This window comes from Pyxicephalus adspersus, chromosome 8, assembly GCF_032062135.1.
Source record: "Pyxicephalus adspersus chromosome 8, UCB_Pads_2.0, whole genome shotgun sequence".
Lineage (NCBI taxonomy): Eukaryota > Metazoa > Chordata > Amphibia > Anura > Pyxicephalidae > Pyxicephalus > Pyxicephalus adspersus.
In genome coordinates this window covers 30,397,577-30,417,153 of record NC_092865.1, presented here as the reverse complement: position 1 = coordinate 30,417,153, position 19,577 = coordinate 30,397,577, and the positions used below count along the sequence as shown (strand labels likewise).

General features: G+C 39.6%; 1 protein-coding gene across 2 annotated transcripts in view; it reads left to right on the top strand.

The window, feature by feature from the left end:
- Window positions 1–773: 773 nt before the first annotated feature.
- The window catches only part of PKN2 (protein kinase N2), a 69,542-nt gene continuing 50,738 nt past the window's right edge, over window positions 774–19,577 (top strand). For both annotated transcript variants that reach the window (XR_011921926.1, XM_072419915.1), the window contains exon 1: window positions 774–1,039. Coding sequence is in view for 1 of the 2 variants with exons in the window: in XM_072419915.1 (XP_072276016.1) it covers window positions 971–1,039 (69 nt within the window). In the remaining variant the exon portion in view is untranslated. The remainder of the gene's footprint in view (window positions 1,040–19,577) is intronic.

Sequence of the window (19,577 nt, the reverse complement as noted above, 5' to 3'; positions counted from 1 at the left end):
ATAGATCACCATGTCATGCACTGGTTGTACCAGTCCCTCTTTATAGGGAAATGTCACCATGTTTTGCACTGGTGGTACCTGTCCCTCTTTATAGGGATATAGCAGCATGTCATGCCTTGGTGGTATCCCCCCGTCATACCTGTCCCTGTTTATGAAAGTGTAAGTATAGGAGGTAATAATGCCTGTGCTGATGACAGGAAGTGATGCGATATCCAGCATTAGGGAGGTGTCCCCAGAGAAAGAAGTGAGGGAAAATCTTCCAATGGAGACACCTGCTATAGGGACACCTAAGGAGATTTCCTCTGAGTTTCTTTGTAATATTGGGACAGTTAAAGTTTTCACAATGATAAAGCACAGCACAAAGTAACCTGGTGGGGTTTACCATATTCAATCCACAATACAATAAACATATCTATACAAACACCTAATACAAGTGTTTGTGACACCCAGTGCACGGAGTTTGACACATGACATTTATATTTGGGGGTTTCATCTAACAGGCTGCTATAGAAGGACTTTATGAGGTGTTTTAGCCGGGAAATGGGTGCCAGTAAAGCTGCAGATAAGTTTGTAGCAGTTTATGAAACAAGCAGGAAAAGTTCCTGAGGAGTGCAGCCACACCACAGGCGGACACGTGCTTCACAGGGGCGTCACCAGGGGGCGCTGCGGTGAAGGCGGCACTTGGCAGCCCCCTGTTTCGGGTCGTTGTGTACTCCCCTGTCCGGGGGATCATGTGACGGCCGCAAAGCGTCGTCCGGCGCGACAGCGTGACACGCAAAGGGTGCGACAGGCGCGGCGTACGGGCGGTGAGAGGGTCTGGCTGGGGCAGGGTGAGGAGGAGGAGGCGGTGCTGCTGCCATTCCCTGGTTTCCTGTCTCCCCGCTTCCTCTCGGCGTGCCAGCGCTGAGGAGGGCTCCCCGGGCCAAAGACGGACAGAGGGGGGAGAAGGGTGACCGCTTTCCCTCTCCCTATGAACTCGGACTATAGAACAGCCATGGCGTCCAACACGGACCGGGAGATCATCCTGACCGACTACCAGGTAATGGGACTGGGCTCTCTGCTGGCTGCACTTTTATCAGAGTTCTGCTCATTTATTGTGCGGGAAGAGTTCATGTCAGAAGTAAGTGAGCTCCGGGGAACTTCCTCCCATTATTTTCTATCATTGCCCTATGGAGAGCTGGGTGCCAGCTTGTCTGTTCTACTGGACTACAGATCCCAGCATGCGTTGCACCATGGCTAAAAGTTAGGATTGTTTTCCCCAGTCCACCCATACATTTTTTATCACTTACATTGCAATAAATATCCAATTAGCAGCCTCCAAATCTACTTCTAGTATATGCACAATAGGAAAGTGTGTGTCTGTAGAACTACAAAGCCCAGCATGGCAGGGAAGGAGCCTGCAGCAGGTTCATATGGGGGGTATTGCTGGTTGGAAATCTTAATTTTTAGTCCCGCCGTAAACTATAATAATATATATTATGATGTATGCCTAGCTGTCAGACTCTGGCACTGAGATCTCCCCAGATGACTCCATGCAGGAATACACCAGGGAGCCATGTATAATATACACTGGGGGGGGGTAGATGTTTCTTACATAGGGAAACCTTAAAATAACTTTATGGTCTTTAGAGACCCCTACTTTAACTGTTCTCCCTGGCCCCATTTAGCCAGTGGCACCACCGGGCACTGTGCAGTACCACCCGGCTGTTTTATAGTGATTACTAAAGATTTAGGTCACAATACAGGGACTGCCACCTGCCAACTATTTCTTTCCACCCGGCTTTAAATAATTTCTGGTTTGAACACTTGTTATTATATCCACAACTCAGTATATTGGTCAGAAGGAAGAATGCCTCTTACTTTGCTGGTCACCGGTAAGATTGTCACCCTTAAAGATGACTAAATAGATCAATGGGGCCACTTAAACTCACCTGAGAGGTACAAACTGCTCATTGCTCAACTCCTAACAACTAGAGGAAACCTGGTGAAGAAACTCTGCTATAGAGGAATAGACTGGGGATCCATGTACTGTATATAAAGTGGAATAGGACGAGGACACCAATCTATACAGGAATACACTGGAGAGCTGTGTACTATATACACCGGGAGGATATACAGTGTAATAGGAAGGCGTCACCAATCTATATAGGAATACACCGGAGAGCTGTGTACTATATAAAATGGTAGGTTGTAGATTGTAATAGGAGAAGGGGTCGCCAATCTATATAGATATAGACCGGATAATTGTGTACTATATAAATCGGGAGGATATACAGTGTGATAGGAGAGGGTCACCAATCTATACAGGAATAGACCGGAGAGCTGTGTACTATATACAATGGGAGGTTGTAGATTGTAATAGGAAGGGGTCACCAGTCTATACAGGAATTGGCTGGTGACCTGTATACTATATACACAGGAGGAATATGGATTGTAAGATGGGGCCACTAAGATAAAAAATAAAGGGTGGTGAGCTATGGTCTATGTACACCGGGAGACTATAGAATGATAAAGGATAGGAACACTGAGCTGTGCAGGAACAGGAAGGGTAATTATGTGCTGTGTACACTGGGAGCCCATTGTGCCCCATAGAGCTGTCATTACCATTCAGAAGCTCTGTAAAAACTGTGACACCACGGCCCCAAGATATGTCAGCAGACATTTGCATCAGACTTATATAGGGACTGTGGATAGAGAAGGGCATTTGTGGATAAAAGGTTTTTTTTTCTATAGTGTGTCCATAATTATTTTATTATATTGGGAGTGTGTTAGGAGCTGCCTAGCAGCGACGTCTCCCCAATTGTCTCCAACCTTTGTAGATATTGGCAGGAAAAACGGGTACTAAATTTACAAATAGACCTGCAAAGTTGGACAGTTTGTTATTTATAGTGAAATTAGCAGTGAACTGTACTATATATATATATATATATATATATATATTATAGGGGCAGCTTACACAGCTGAGAGTAAGAGCATTGCGGGTGGTAGTCAGGTATGCTGCAGTTTTTTTTCTTTCCATCACAAATAAGTAATGAAAGGCAGGAGTAGGAATAAGTTTTTCAGTTCTGCTTGCAGTAGGTGTTGAAGATCTTTCAGCTTCTTTTCTGGGCTTCTTGTGCACTAAAACAAGCCAATTAGTGTCTCAAGACCATCACCAGTGTTTTCCAAATGTCAAATTGACATTTTCCTGAATTTACATAGCTACTGGTTGCTTATTTCTATAGCAATGTATGGCAAATTAGGTAATGGAATAGTATAATTTTAATAAAAAAAACCTGCATTCTTAGACAATCCCCTGGACAGTTTGATCTGCAGCTAATGTGGGCATTTACAATGGTAGCCAGATCTGAGTGATATAAGGCATGCTAGCAAGCTCCATCTGCTATTTTACAGAGTTGAAGTACATATATATATTGCTGTAGACTGCAGCAAATCACATTTTCAGTTTTCCCTAAACAATATCCAAATGGCGGACTATAATGTGGGAGACGGCATACATACACAGATTGTAAGACCATCTATATAGATTGGCAGTCTGCTGTGCAGGCTGCAGGGAGACTGCTGCACCGTGTTTGCATGGCTGATTGTCCACTGCCCTAGAAAGTGGAAATGACCAAGTGAAGTCCCTTCTAAACTTCAATGATTAGTCTTTAGGCCTGAATGTATGAATGGAGGACCCAGATCTGGAAAACCAATACCTATTCATGCTTAATGTTAATAGGTTAGATGAAATAATCACCCCTTTTACAGACAAAAATAATTGTTACCGCTGTTGTGTGTAAATGAGCTACATTCACCATCAGTTTGTTTTAAACCTTTATTTAAACACCTAACCTACCATTATCTTTAGTCATTCACGACTAACGATTATGCACGATTATTTTGAACAATCGTATTATGCACAATTCTGTACATGCTGTAACGATAGGATCGTTCAACTTTATTCCACCAATAATGTACACACGCTAGATACGATCGTTTGAACGATGCACGAAGTGACGTGTACCAGAGAAAGTGCCATACAGCCATACACACAATAGATTACGAACGATCGTCGCCCAATCAGATCCGCCGGGGTGGTCATTAGTTTCCAGCGGCAATCCTCGTTCATCGGCGTCACTGTGCACTTTTTTGGTTAAAGATTATCAGACGAGGGGTCGTTAGTCGTTCATTTCCAACAATAATTATTGCACGGGTGTACGCAGCTTTAGTAACCCTGTTTGTACACCTGATATCTGAGTAAGTGCGAACTATAAAAAGCCCTCATGCTGTGCCTGCTGTATGCCAACCCCCTGCTGAAGTCCCCCACCTTTTCATTGTTTCTTTGGGTTGCTCTCTGTCTTCTGATAATTGGTAATCTGCTCCGAAAAGGAAGCAAGTCCTAGGACCAAATGCAATTAAGGGATGAGATTAAACTGGTTGTGTTGTGCTGCCTGACACCTGTATAAAAATTCATTCACATCTTTAGTTTGATAGATTTGCATGCTTGTTTGATCAATATATTGACGACATCTGAAGATTAAGGCTTTGTACACACTTACAATAATTGTCTTTGGAATGGGTCTTTCACAATTCTTTCCAACAACAAGCGACTGCATGATGCATGAACGAGCGCTGTACGTACAGCACCATTCTGCTCTATGGAGAGGGAAGAGGGAGAACGACGGAGCGGCACCCTGCTGTGCTCCGTCCCTATCTACCGGTCTACCGTCCGTGGATCCGCCAGGATGGTCGTTTAGACGATGGACAACAAGCGCTGTACACACGCAAGATTGTCGTCCGTTATTGGCCCTGAGCCAATATCGGATGAGAACTAATGCATGTGTGTACCTAGCCTTAGCCTTTCACTTGTTAAAGTTTTGTTTCTGATGTTTTCTGGATGGTAGAAGACTTGCATTATTTATTATCATTGTTAATTGAAGCAACATGACCATATAGTACTGATTATGCTGACCGTGAATTTAGTTCATACCATATAAGTCCTTGCTTTAGACAAATGAGTGGCTGTCTATACCAGTCCTGCAGATCAATGGCACAAAGACATCTCTGTACTTTATATCTTTGTTGCAATTAGAGTGAATGTAATTTTATCATTGAAATGCTTGGGGTGGTTCTGTTCAGACAATGAGTGGTGTGCAGCCTTTTCTGGTGGTCTTCAGTGTTCCTCTGTATCTTGGTATAGTTTTCCTATAACTGTAACTCTAAGACCCCTTTAGTATAAATAAATTCGTTTTTTGTTTCCATTTGAGCGAGATGTGGGAAGTACTGAGTAGAAATTCCATTAGATTTTTGTGAAAAGGGTACAAGGTTTAGGAGGGCAGTGTTAATATGAAGACGAGCATCACATCATTGCGAGCATGAAACTAAACTAGCAGGAGCAAAGTGCAAGAGTATTGAGTGTTTAAAAGTATAAGACTATTTTACACTGAAAATATATTTATTGTTTTGTTTTTTTCTGTGTTTCCATGGTAGGGCTATGGTCTCGTGTTTAAGAAAAAGATCATTTTAAGTGAGCGTCCAATTAAAGATTTTCTTTGTTCCCTGTAAAGTCCCACACATATGTCTTGATCCTGCTGCTGAAGTTCACTTAATGGTGCTTTCAGTAGTGCTAGCTGATGTGTTGTGGGCCTTTATTAGGCTGCCGCTGCGTTCATTTTGAATAACCGTACTTTTCCCACTTATAGCTTTGAATTTAAAGGCAGGAACTTTTTTGTATTTGTTAAACAAGCATGCAAATCTATCAAACTAAAGACGTGAATGAAGATTTTTATACAGGTGTCAGGCAGCACAACACAACCATCCTGGCGGATCCACAAATGATCGTAATACAAGTGAAGGGAAGAGATCGCAGCGGGGTACCGCTCTCGTTCATTTCAGTTTTCGTGAAAGATCCTTTCCAACAACAAAAATCTAATGTGTGTACGTAGCCTTAGTTTTCATTTGCCTCTTACTCTAGCTTGCTTCTGAACATATTAAACTCTTCTTTTAGTAAGCTAGAAAACTAGAATAGGAATCCTTTTAAAGCAGGAAAAAGTAATTTATTTTCACCTGAGTTTAGTGAGATTAAAAAATAAGTGGAGCAACTGGAAATGAAGATTCTAATTCCTGTGTAAAGCTTTGTCAATTGAGCATTTAATGTTCTGAAGGATCTGGGGTGTATTCGCATCATTTAAAATGCAAATCCTGTTGGACTAAAACACAAATAGATATTTAGTGTAATGATTTTGCCCAGAATACTGCATTACCACCTAGAAAGCATTGGTGAGCACTGGAACAGCTTCATGTGAAATGCCCAGCTCCTCCCAAGGGGAAAGGAAAGTTTTAACCACAAGAATTGTTTTAGTCTGTAGGGTGGAATTGACCGTTGCCTCTTCTTTAGATCTCTTCATCTGTGTCTAGCCTTAACCTGCAGATATGTTTTATCCTTTTACCACTATTTTCAGATTAACCTTCTCTACCAGCGTTTACCTTCCCCCATGCACTACAGCTTGGCGAGTAATGATCTAGTGCTGGGCTGCCTATGCAGCCTATGTATTGCACCTGTATAGCAGGAGCATTAAACGTTTACTTTTTAATCGAATGAAAATGGATTTTCCATGAACTACGAAACTCCCACTTCCTAAATAAAAAACTCAAACTAAAAGATGTACAGACCTCAAGTTCCAGACACTTCCTTGGCTCTGATGATGTGACCACCATGTGGCCATTTGTGTTCACCAGTGCTGCCTAGAAGCTTAGTAAAGTACATTGAATTCCATGAGACCGGTCTCCAGCACAATGCTGGGCAGTTTACATCCCCTGCATACACATTCTGGCTAATGGCATCGATCATTGAAGATCATTTTCCTGGACAATTACTATTGTTACACCAAGATAAAGCTGCCTACAGAGATATCTGGTTTCAGTTACATGCCTGCTGGGCCGATGTATGCTATCTAATCGTTCAATTCAATGAAAGCTGCAAATTTGATTTTACAAATATTTACTTGTTGATTGGATTTATCATTCTCTGTATTTAGAGTTTTAGGCCTTTCAAATGTCCCACTTGTCTATCCTGCATTGTATCTGGCAATCTGAACGATCAAATCTTTTGGTAAACCCCTCTTCACTTCCCATTATAATTATTAAAGCTGGCATCTGCCCCATCCTTGGCAGTAATGTTATATAACTCTTGTATAGTGAGCTGTGCTTTCACATTCTACAGAAGCTTGCTAATATGCAGGTGATGATGTATTAGTGCGTGAGATTAAGAAAGTAAAAAGCCTTATTGCCTTTAAATTCATAGTTTATTTTAAGTTCCACTTTGTGGGAAAGTACTGTTTAAAGTCTTTGAAGAAGTATAGCCCAAAGAAGTGTTCAGAAAAATGTCAGTTCTTTTTTTTTTTCCCTCAATATCTTTGAAGGTCCCACACAAGTAATTCCTGTACCTTGCAAGTTGTAATTGTGGTAGTTCACATTGTATTTGAGGAAGAAGTCTGTTCACATGTGTTCTTCATAGAGATGCTGCCTTCATGCCTATAAAAGGCAAAGCCTTCCCCCAAACCCCTGATACTCATTTTAGCCAGCTTCCACTCCTCTCTGGCAGATGTCACTGAAGTTGTTTGGTGTTGACCACCAAAGGAAGTGATGATGTCTGTCATGCTCGGCCCTAGTGATTGGCTGTAGCCCCCACACTTTTACACCACCAGCCTGAACTGTTGATACAAGGCAGGATGAATCCATGCTTTCATGTTGTAGAATTCAAATTCTGACCCTGCTATTTGACCATTTCAGCAGAAATTGAAATTGAGAAATTGGACCAGACCGGTTTTTCCAATCTTATGTTGTCTGATTATGATGAGCCTGTGTAATTTGCTGGCCGTTCTCCTCTGACCTCTAGCATCAGCAAAGCATAATTGTCCGGAGGACTGACACTAGATATTTTCCCTTTTTTAGACTATTCTATGTAAGACCTAGAGGTGGTTGTGCATATATAAATTCCAGTAGTTAAGAGTTTCTAAAATACTCCGACCAGCCCTCCCGACCCCAACAGCAATGTTCAAAATTAGTTTTAATGTCTTCCCGGTTCTGACGCTCAGTTTATGGACTTCAGCATGTTGTCTTAACAATGTATACAATGCCTAAATGCATTGAGTTGCTGACATGTAGTTGGGTGATAAGATACTTGCATTGTCAAGGAATTGCAGAGTTGTACCTAATATTGTCGAGAGTAGGTATATGTTTGCTGCCTAAAATTACAGTTCTTGACTATATGATGTTGACAATGCTATGTTGTTGTTCCTGAGGCAAATTAATGGCATCAGATCCTAGCCATGAAGCTGTGTAGTTATACAAAGCAGTCATATGTGCTTGTTTGGTAAAATAAGCTTTTATTCCAATAAAATATGGTGAAATTAATCTATACAAAGTCTGAAATATAATCCATACAGGGTCTGAAATGACCAATAATACATTTGTATTTGTTCGATCAGCATTCAGATCATGACCTGGGATTTGTTCTTTTAGAATCCATCACATGTCATATTCCCAGAATATTTACATTCTTTTCCTCCCAACCTAGTAAACAGCGTTTCCTGTTTATGGCAAACATAATTTATGATTTCCTCAGTGTCATTTTGTCAATTTTGGTTAGTTTTTAAAGTTATCCTGGAACAATTTGCATTATAACAGGACAAGCTTGTTGACTGCTATCTGTAAAACTCCCCGTGTTCCCAGTGTAAAAAAATGTCTTTATCAGTTTTGCTGAGCAGCTTTTATTTCATTTTAATTGTATTGCTTCAAAGTATAATTTGGCTTGGTTGATCCCCAGTGATTTTTTTTCTTTTTCTATTTGTATTACAATTTGAAGTTGCTCACCTTTACATGAAAGGTAACTGGTAAATTATTTTATTATCATGTCTGTGATTGGTAGCCTCTGTTGTTTATGCAGTAGCATTTTTTTCACTTCACACAGTTAATTTATTTCTTGAGTATATAAATCTTTCCCTGTGTTGCCAGAGGGTTTGAGTTCTTCCCTTTGCCCCCCTACATGTGGTTTCTAGGAGGATTGTGTAAGGATAAAATACACATATGGACCTTCCAGATGGTTATATGAAGCATATTCAGCCTTTACTATTCACTGTTCCGTGTACCTGTGGATAAAAACACGTCCTATCCATAACCTGTCTTTTGTGGACTGATGGTCAGCTACTTTACATTTCACTCATGGGCAAAACAGAATTTGTTTATCTCTTAATCTGTGTCTGTGCTGCGACCAAAAAAAATGGGTCAGTAACAATAGTACTGAGTCTCTATGGAGAGCATTAAGAATGTCACAGTATGGGTGCTGATAAATGGTACAATATAACATCTTTATTTCTGCTCTGTTCTTTTTTTCTGATTTCATGAAACCTGTCAGCTGATATCCAGCAACATTTAATCACAAATTTTATTCTTTCTATAGTTAACATAGTTGACATTAACCCATGGGGCCCAGGGACCATGTTTATAACACGCAGATCAGTTGTTGGTTTGAAGGAGCCATATTCTGCAGAATGGCCCAATGTCCCAATGGAAAAGATATAAGGTAGCAATTTAGGGCTCATGAAGACAGGCCTTGTTATTGAACCCCTTCCTAAATTCATGCATTTGAACATAATATTTAGCAAAATTCTGTGTTTTGTTCAGCTTTGCCTTAAAATGTAAACACATTCCAATTGCACCTGCTGTATTCAAGAAAAATGAAATGCAAAGCAGGTTGGACGCAGCTTTAAGGTTGTCATAGCACATTGTGGAAGTAAATGAAAATCTGCTGACCTATGTTTAATGTATGTTTCAAGTATGGGAAAATGCTCTCTATATGAGCTCTTGTGTTTTCAGCTGTTGACAGCTTGTCTTATCGTCACTTGTTCGAGCAGTTAAGCTCCGTACACACTTCAAATTTTTGTCGTTGGAAAGGATCTTTCACGATCCTTTCCAACGACAAGGGTGTGCACGATGCATGAACGATGCTGTACATACAGTACCGTTCATGCTCTATGGAGAGGGGAGGGGGAGAGCGAATGAGGGGCACCCTGCTGCGCGCTCTCCCCTTCCCTTTCATTAGGATCGGCTGTCGTCCATCGTCCGTGGATCCGGCAGGTCGGTCGTATGGACGACACCGACTGTACACACGGCAGATTTTCACCCGATAATTGGCCGATGCCGATTATCGGGCGATAAAAATCTGACGTGTGTACGTAGCTTTAGTCTAAAAGAAGACTTTGGATTAAAATCTTTACAGTGCAGTGTTGCAGTGTTGATCCCAGAATTTCTTTTAAGCCGGGTGGGACGAAATTTGATTTCAACCGATTCCTGGCTACAACTCAGTTTAAAGCTAGATTTCTGGCCATTGCAGTGTTTACCCCAACCTCTTGGGTGGATGACAGACCTGCCGTTGTTTTATTTGAACTGAAAACTAAAGCTGCGTAAACATGCGCAATCATATTCGATAGAAACGAATGACTAACAACTCTTCATCCCATAATCATTAACAAAAAAAGTGCACAACGACGTTGATGAACGAGGATTGTCCCTGGAAACTAACTACCGTTCTGGCGGATCTGTTTGGGCGACGATTGTTCGCTGTCTATTGTGTGTACGGTCATTCAGTGATCATGGAAGGTTCTGAGGTACACTTTTTCCTTTACATGTCACTTCCTGCATCGTTCAAACAATCATATCTAGTGTGTGTACATTGGATTATATTTGAACGATCGTATCAAAATAACTGGGAATAATCATTAGTTGTTCGTTTTCTAATGGCAATTATTGCACGTGTGTACCTAGCTTTAGATTTATGTTCCCACATCACCCAATCTAAATGTATGAATTTAGAGTTCCATTAATATTATTAAACAGTATTTATATAGCACCAACATATTACATAGCGCTGTACAATAAATAGGGGTTGTAAATGACAGACAGACACACAGTGATACAAGTGGAGGAGAGGACCAGCCCAGAAGAGCTTACAAGTAGTTTTGTATTATACATGGCAATATACAGTTATATACCTGTGTAACTAAATGCCGTATATAACCCAAATTTGTGCTTACTTTTCTAACTACATCAGTAGTATGTGTGTATGTATGTATATATGTGTGTGTGTATATATATATATATATATATATATATATATATATATATATATATATATTTATTATTATTATTATTATGTGTGTGTATATAGATAGATATATGATGCAGCACCTTGTTCTTTGCTTTCCCATTAGACTGATGGTTTCCATGTGTGCTGTGTTTCTCTTTCTTTCTCTGTATTCCCCAGTTCAACATCTATTTCTCAGTGTATGTTTTGGTGTCCAAATATACTGCGAGAGATAAGTGACTAATCCACAGACTTTAGTAGATTAGGGGTCTATTTATAAATGTTTTCACCCTGGATTCATGCAACTTTCAACCAGAATGCACACATTTTTTCCATCTAAATCCAATGTTGTGTGAAATCATTTACAAATAACCCCCAAAGCCTTAAGAATGAACCAGACACAGTTTTTATGTCTGGGTTTTAATGTAGTAATGAAAAATGAACCTGTCACAAGTATCTTTGAAATATCTGCTGACATTGTAATCTAAACATGGAGCGATGTTGTAGTGAGAACCTCTCCCTGTTGTCATATGCTGGAGGGCACAGTCAAAACATGTTTGAGTGTTTTTTTTTTTTTTTCTTTTTTGAAAAAGAAATTTTTTGTATGGCCTTCTGATTTCCTTCTGTTATGGAATGTTGCATTAACACCTATTTATATCTTGCAGCCCAGTAAACTTTGTAAATTAAATTATTTGTATTTGAACTTTTAGCAAACCTACCTGTTTTCTTCAGATTCTTCAAATTAGCATTTGCTACCAAAATACGATTTTAGTACTTTGTGATCTCAAATACAACTTTAACTACATCACAGAATTGATCAAAGCTTTGTCAATGATATTCTAGCTGCAGGTTGAAGTTAAAACGTTTTTATTACAATGCGAGCCAGTTGTTGGAGGTAGTGTGCTTTAGGGTGAATTAAACATTGCGTGTCTCCATAACAAACGGTCAGGCGTGCTTTGTTAGGTGGACTGCTGGTCAATTTGACAATAATGTGCTGCCCTAATTCATTGGAAAAAAATGGACCTGACCCTTTTTTGCTCACCGCTATGCACAGCATGTACATTGTAGTGACCTGAGCCTGGTTATTGGAAATGGTTGAGTGCCTTTTAAGTCACTCTGGTTGACTTGGGCTACATACATGAGATAAGTCACCTGAAAAGAATGACCCCAATCTTGTCAGGCAGATATAAAGCATGTGTACAGCAGACCCTTCTTTTTGCCATCCACCAATGGGGAAGACTGCTGTACTTTTTCGATTGAGGATGCAGAAGGGTTTGTCCCTTGTTCCCTCAATAGAACGTCACAGCATGTGTGAAGTATTAATTCATTCTAGTGTTCCAGGAAATTATCATTTCCAACTACACAAATTTGATGTGTTTACAGCTTAAGATTTCAACTAATTTACCTGTAAACAAATATCAATTAAAGTGTAACTAAAATTACTTCCCCGACGTAAATATGACGTCCTCCTGCAGGGTTCTTCTTGGTCCATTATCTTGATTGGCTGGCTTAACCAGGTTAACGCATGTGCAAGAAGTGTGCCAAGCATGTATATCAGGCTGCGTATGCTTGGCTTGATATACATCCTAAAAAAGATTGCAAGCAGGCAGGTATCTTTTTTTATTGCTGAGGAGACTGTGCATGTGTCTTCTTTAAAAATAAAGCTTGGCTGCAAACAACATTCTGCCTTAAGAGGAACTCAAAATATAACATTTTATTAATCCTCATTTTCATTAAGAATGACACTAAGGCAGTCATGTGTTTGTATATAAATACACCATTATCCATCTTTATTAATCTACTAATGAGCACATCTAAACCCTATCAGTTGTGCATGTGTAATCCTACTGCCTGGTGTACAAGCATACCAGGTTGGACAACTGAGCTTCAGGGATGTGATGGGGAAGATCCTTTCTTACAAATTAGTTATTGCTGCATGTGTGCATATATATTTTAATTTGGGTTAGCTTCTCCAGCAGGTGCCTAAACTACCTTGGTTACTCGTATGTCTGTTACACATGAGGGTTACATTGCTATCATGATGCCATTGGTGAACTTACTTTATCAGATTTCTCCAGCTCTGAAGCTGACAATGCATTTGCTACCGGAATTGATATCTTTACAGTCAAAATAAAAAGTATGCATTTACTTTAAGGTTTTAGGTAGCAGAACGTAAAAGTAAATCACCTGGTCCTTGGTAGGCTCTTAAATGACTTAAATCTATCCTCAGGTATAAAACACGTCATTATAAAGTACATGTTTGGGGGAAAAAGTCTTTGCAGTACTTGTTGATGTGTTAGAAATCAAGCGAACTCCTAGCTTTTCACTGCACAGTGCCCCAGCTACATGCGGTCAGCCCTTCCTAGCTCTCATCTGCTGGATTACAGAGCACTTCCCCCCACTTGTATCTGTAACATAAGGGAGAGGACTTCTGTAATCCAGTAAGTGGTGTTCCTGCTAATTTGCCTTTATATTTGTAGACAGCAGGGCTCTGGATTTAGAGTCTCCAACAAGTAAAGTTGTTCCTTCTTTATACATCTGCAAGTACTATAAAATTTATAACCTCTTGATAAAAATGGTAAATAAAAATTTGTTTTTAGCTTAAAATTTAAGCATAAACCTTACTGGTTTACTTGCTGGCAATTACAGGCTGATCAATAGGGTAGAGTGTCAGCTTCCTGGCCAAGAGTTCTTGTTTCCAAAAGCAGCTGGTCTTCATATAGCTTTACATTGGCTGAACGTTGGCAGTGATGAAATGCAGTGTATGTTGTGTTTCAATCAACTTGAAGCACTAACATATATCATCATATTTAAATTAGAGGAATCAGAGTCAGTGGTACCATAAAATGATGGTTTTGTAGTGACTCCACAGCCTGGGTAGGAAGTCCAGATACATTTTATTAATAAAGCATAGAAATTGCCATTTTGTCCTACTACATTTTTATGTACTGTTTTGCCAAACATTTATTAATCAATATCCAGTGTTTATCCCTCTATGCCAGGGGCCCCAACCCACGGTCTGCGGCCCACTAGTTTGACAGGTGGGCCGCGGAAGCACGGAGACCAGCGGTGGTCCGAGGCTTTGGCCGATGCACCACCCAGCGAGGTCAGGAGAAGGACCCTACTTGAGGGGTGGCACACCGCCAGAGCCCCAGACCATGTCACTTGACACAACCCACCCACTTTCCCATCGCAGACATCACAGACCTACAATGGAAGAGTGGTCGGGTTCTGGCATCATGATATCACTCTGGGGGAAGTTTCTTCCCCTGAGTGACACACGGCTCCCTGTGCATGCACGGTCCAGAGTCTGTAGATCTAGTGGTCTGTGAGCCCCAAAAGGTTGGCGACCACTGGGCTATACCATAGGAGCATGCTTGCAAAATGACTTGAGTATGTTTTGCGGTGATCTGTTGCCTGTATAATCATCCATGTAGGATGCACATATGATAAGATGAAAAGCAGACAATCTGGAAATGATGCTGGCAATTAGTGTAGTGGTTGGGGCAAATGAAATATTAAACTTTGGTAAAAGAGCTTTTTTCAAACCAAGGAATATCAAGTGGTTAATTGGATGTGTTTATTTCCCCCTCATGTCTGAAGTCCTCTAACTGGCTCTGGTTTTATAAACCGAAGAAAAGTATTTTCTTAAAACTAGATCCTAATTATGGGCTTTTTATTGGTACACAGATAATATGTCAGTAACACTTGGAACATTATTAGTTCCTCAACCAGTGTGTTAGGCATGATGAAATCCTGAAGAATTCCTGCTATGTTAGTCACTGCACTTTTACAGATGACTTGGAGAATGAGGGAAGCATAAGTATGACCTAATCGGAGCCTTTTGGCAGAATGAACTCTCTGTCAACTCTCCCAGACAGCGCTGTTCAAGAGTTATCAAGAGCATGTACAGAAACCCTTGCCTCTAAAGTAGCTTTATTTATTAGAAATCCTGAAAAATGTGTTTGTAAATTGCATAAATATTTCTCTGTAGAAGTAAAAAGTTATTCTTAGAGAATGTATGGAATGACATTTATTCATGCAATTAATAAAACTCTTGGAAAGTATTGATTAAGACACCTTGATGCTATTTTCTTAATCACCGCTGATTAAAAACAAAAAACAAAAATGTACCTTGTCTATGTTAGACACAATAAAGCATAGTTATGGACTATAGTTACCATAGGTATGCCGTACAGGTCTGGTCTATGAAAGTGCTGGGCCTTTAAACTTGGGCTTTTATATCTGCTGCAGAAAAGGGCACCTTAAATATACTATATTTGTCCCCCTTGATGGTACTTCCTTCTGCCCCCCCGCTCTATACCGTCATAGGAAGAGACTGTTCATTTCCCATCCTGAACAGAGGAAGACCAGAGAAGCCTACTCTGTGTTTTTCCTGTCTCAAGGTATTATAGGCAGTTTCCCACCTATAACATAAATAGGTCATTTGCACACACTTGGAAGAAGGTAGTACAGTAGGGCTTTTATTTTTATGTTTCCTGCTTTGGTTAGGTGTGAGGAGCTATCCCTGGATTTGTTGTGGTAGGTAGGACTAAACCCAATTCATGGGAGCTGAGTGGCTGTTGTAAAGGAGTTAGGACTCCTGCATACAAATTAAACATTGACCAAAGTTTGATTAAAGCAGATATCTATCTAAAATGTTTGTTTTTTTGTCTTTCACAGTCTACTCACTCTTTTTCTAGTGGTTGAAGAAGTTAGTGGGCAATAAATTTTGGAACCACTTGTGATTTTTGGGGAAATTTCTACTTCTTGTCCTGTGGCTGGTTTTGCATTTACCATGATGGATTCCAAATCTCTTTAACAGAAGAACAGACCTACATAAATCCAACAGATGTTTTGCGGTCTAAAATTTTGCAGTATCGATTTCTTTATTTTTGGGTACAAATTCCTATTTTGGCATATCAAAGTCCATGGTTTACTACGGCGTTTCCACAGAGGAGAAGATAGAAAGATGCACGGCCCCAATCAGGTTCTGGTTTGTTTCAGGAGTAATGTGGAATACCATTGATCACTGGTTTCCCTAAACATATGATAACCAGAAGCATTTGCCTAAATCTTAGCTTGTCTATTGTTTTTATTGTTTCCTGATCTCTCTGTCTGGATCATCAATGATCCATTAACCATAGACACCTTTCAGCAGACATTTTATTTAAAGCTTGTCACATTTCTGCACTGTGCACCTATTTCTGTAGTCTTTTTAATTCCCTTGTATAATGTTTCTTTGTTACTTCTTGTTTGTGGAAATGTAAATCTTACTAGTGCCGGAATAATCAGACACTGGCCTGGATTGTAAATACATTTAGTAAATCTGTATGGTTCAGTTATCATTTCTAGAGTATGTTCTCTATACTGTTTTTTAAAGCATTTTATCTGTGAATTGTATTTCAGTTGCTTTGTGCTATTGATTCTTCAGATGACAACTTGTATTTACAACATACTTTGGCTTTTATGTAATCATCTACTCCTTAGCAAATCATCTTCTACAAGCAAGGAGGATATTAGAATAGGAGTAAAGGAGTTAATGGACTGCTAGGGAGGAAGGGTAAAAGTTGCTGACATTACTAGAAATTGAATGGTTTAACTGGCCTGAAATTCCCAAATGGTTTGCGGAGACAGGGCTAGCGATATCACAGCTGTAATTGTCTCAGAGGAGGAGCCTGTCCTGTCAATTTTAGCTCTTAGATTTTCTAAAAGCATTTGTGTTCTAAAAGAGTTCTTCTAAGCTTGATTTCTTTTTTTTTTAGTTACTTTGATGTATTTCTCAAGGGTGAGTAGTACAGTTATACAGGGAAACTCTTAAGTTCAGCAGCAATTTAACGATGATTGCTTGAAAATGTCAATGTTTTCAAATAAAAGTTTTGTATTTGAAAATTATTCTGCTTTTGATTACTTGGGCCATTTAAAGCAGAGCTAAACCTTCCAAATTTAAAAAAAATTGCAGCCAGGCGGGCCCTTTATTTCATAAAAGACAGGCAATGTTCCATCAGCAATAAAATATCCCTTTCTGCCTGATCGCCATTTGTTTAATTGCACTCACTTTCTCCATCATGGGTGCTGCCATCTTTACGCTATTTTCTTCCTGATGTCGGAACTTCAGCTATCTTGATTATTTAGGCTGGAGTGATGAAACTTCATTTATTTACCTGGATACCCAGGATATCCTGGCAGCCTGCTCTGCATAGGGCTTTCATAGCTCAGGGTATTTCAAGAAGAAGATTGCAAGCAGTTAGGTATGTTTTATTGCAAAAGGGACATAACCTGCCTACTTGTAATTTTAATTTTGTATTAGGTGTGAACTATAGTTGCACCTTAAGCTGGCGTTTATTATACAGTGTCTACAAGGTTCCCACTCTATATATTATATTTCCCACATAACACAAAACGGGTTCCAGGATTTTCATTTTCTATTTAAAAATCAGTTTTGGCCGGGCTTACAGCACTGCTGGAAATACACTTTATCTATTTTTCTGTGGGTGTAAACAGGAACATGTGTAATAATAAAACCAAATAGAAACTAAGAGTGTGCAAATATCATGCTTGTTTGAACCTTGAATCTCAGTACCGCAACACCTCAATCTCTCCTGAGGATTTTGCAATAAGTTGTTCTGCCTCCCTGTATATACGCAGATTCCCAGCTCAGTCAGCAGCAAATGTAGTGATTTCTGACAGGTGGAAGGGCAAAGTGTCATCATTGGCGTGTCACAGGGCTGGCTGTAATTAGCAAAATCTCTTCTGTACCTAAAAATAAAATCTTTTGAGGATATTTTGTGTACCTGTTGGCTTTATATCAAGATACAATGTTAAATCATTATTGCAGCACACTAGGATGTGCTCATCTTCTACAGGGAAAGGTAATTGTAGTAACTGACATTTCTACATGAAATGTGACAAGTGGTGTTTGTAGCAGGTCACTATTTTATTTGCTTTAGAATGTGAAATGTATAAAATGAAGCAGTAAAGTTTAATATTCTTCAGTATGTGTAGACTGTTGTAATGTGATGCTTGCTGGGAAGGTTGTGTTTTGGATTGCTGCCCAACAAGGTTTTATTTCTGCCCTCTGAGTGAAGTATAATACACCTGCTGGATGGGATAACATGGGAATTTAGTTTTGTTCGGAAGGTGCTCTCATATGAAACCGATATATGTAAATGATGATTTGCACAAAAACTGTTAGCAGCTGCAATCTCTGAGTGTACTGAGTTCCTTTTAGTCTACATGTACTGGGAGGGCTGATAATATGGAGTAAAGCATTTTGCTGCCTTGTAGGAAACGTATTACAATATTGAAATGGAATTTTTGGTGTACTACTAAAGAATGACTTTCTGACTTCCTGAAAATTAGCAGTGCACACTATAAAACCTTATAGCTGCATATCTGTAGTTTGGAGTCATCTAAGGAATTGTGCCTCTGACTTCTGGTCTTGGGGGTTTAGTGTGAGATTTGGTGATGTCAGTATGGAGCTGCTTACTGTTCTTGTTGATGGAACCCTACTGAAGACCTGCAGTGCAAGGCTTTCCCCCCGCTCATTCTTAATTCTGTGGGTCTGTGCTTTCTCCACTACTTCTGCTTCTCATTATCGTACCCCATCAGTCATTAGGTAAGCAGCCTTATTCCCCCCCAATAAACAGCCTTATTCCCCCCAAATGCTTTTTGGATATTATTTTACTATTACTGAGAATTTGATGCTCTCCTTTTCTGCAATCTGCTCTTTACTTTTACACTGAAAGGAGCCAGTAATTTTATTTTTTTTTGTAAAGGTTTCAAAATAATTTATTTGATATTTACCTATAAGTAGAATGCATGTTTGGCTGCAAAGTTAAGTGGATTATAAGTCCACTTTAAGGTGGTAACTTTGATACAAGAAAGCAAAGCCCTGGCTCAATCAGGATGGCCACTTCTGCAGAGTATAGGTCCTCTCTAACTCCCTGATGGCTTTAATTTCTGACCTGTACATGTCATATATCTAATGAATGCATGAAGCTTACTGCATCAGAAAGCACAGAAGTCAACTTTTCAAATGTTTTATTAGGATCTATGCTTCAATAAAACTTTTCTTCTTCAGTAGGCAGTTGTTGCTAAAAGCAGAACTAATGTTAAAAAAAAAATTGTAACCAGACAGGTGATGAACTTGTGCAATGCGATGAATATACCTGTCTGATTGCAATTTACTATGTTCTGGTACAATAATTTTTATTGAAAAAGCTAAGTGGTAAACAACGATACAGGAATGTCAACACAACAAGTAGAGCATGTTTACAAACTCAGAGCTAACGTTTAACAGTACTTAAGGTGTTTCGTATAAAAGACACAAAATTAGTCCTCAAATTGGGAGAACCAAAGTCCCTGAGAAAGTTCTAGTAAAGCATGTGAATTTACAGATATTGAAGCAATTTTATTATTTTCCCTCACCTCACCTGTCTTTCTCAACTCC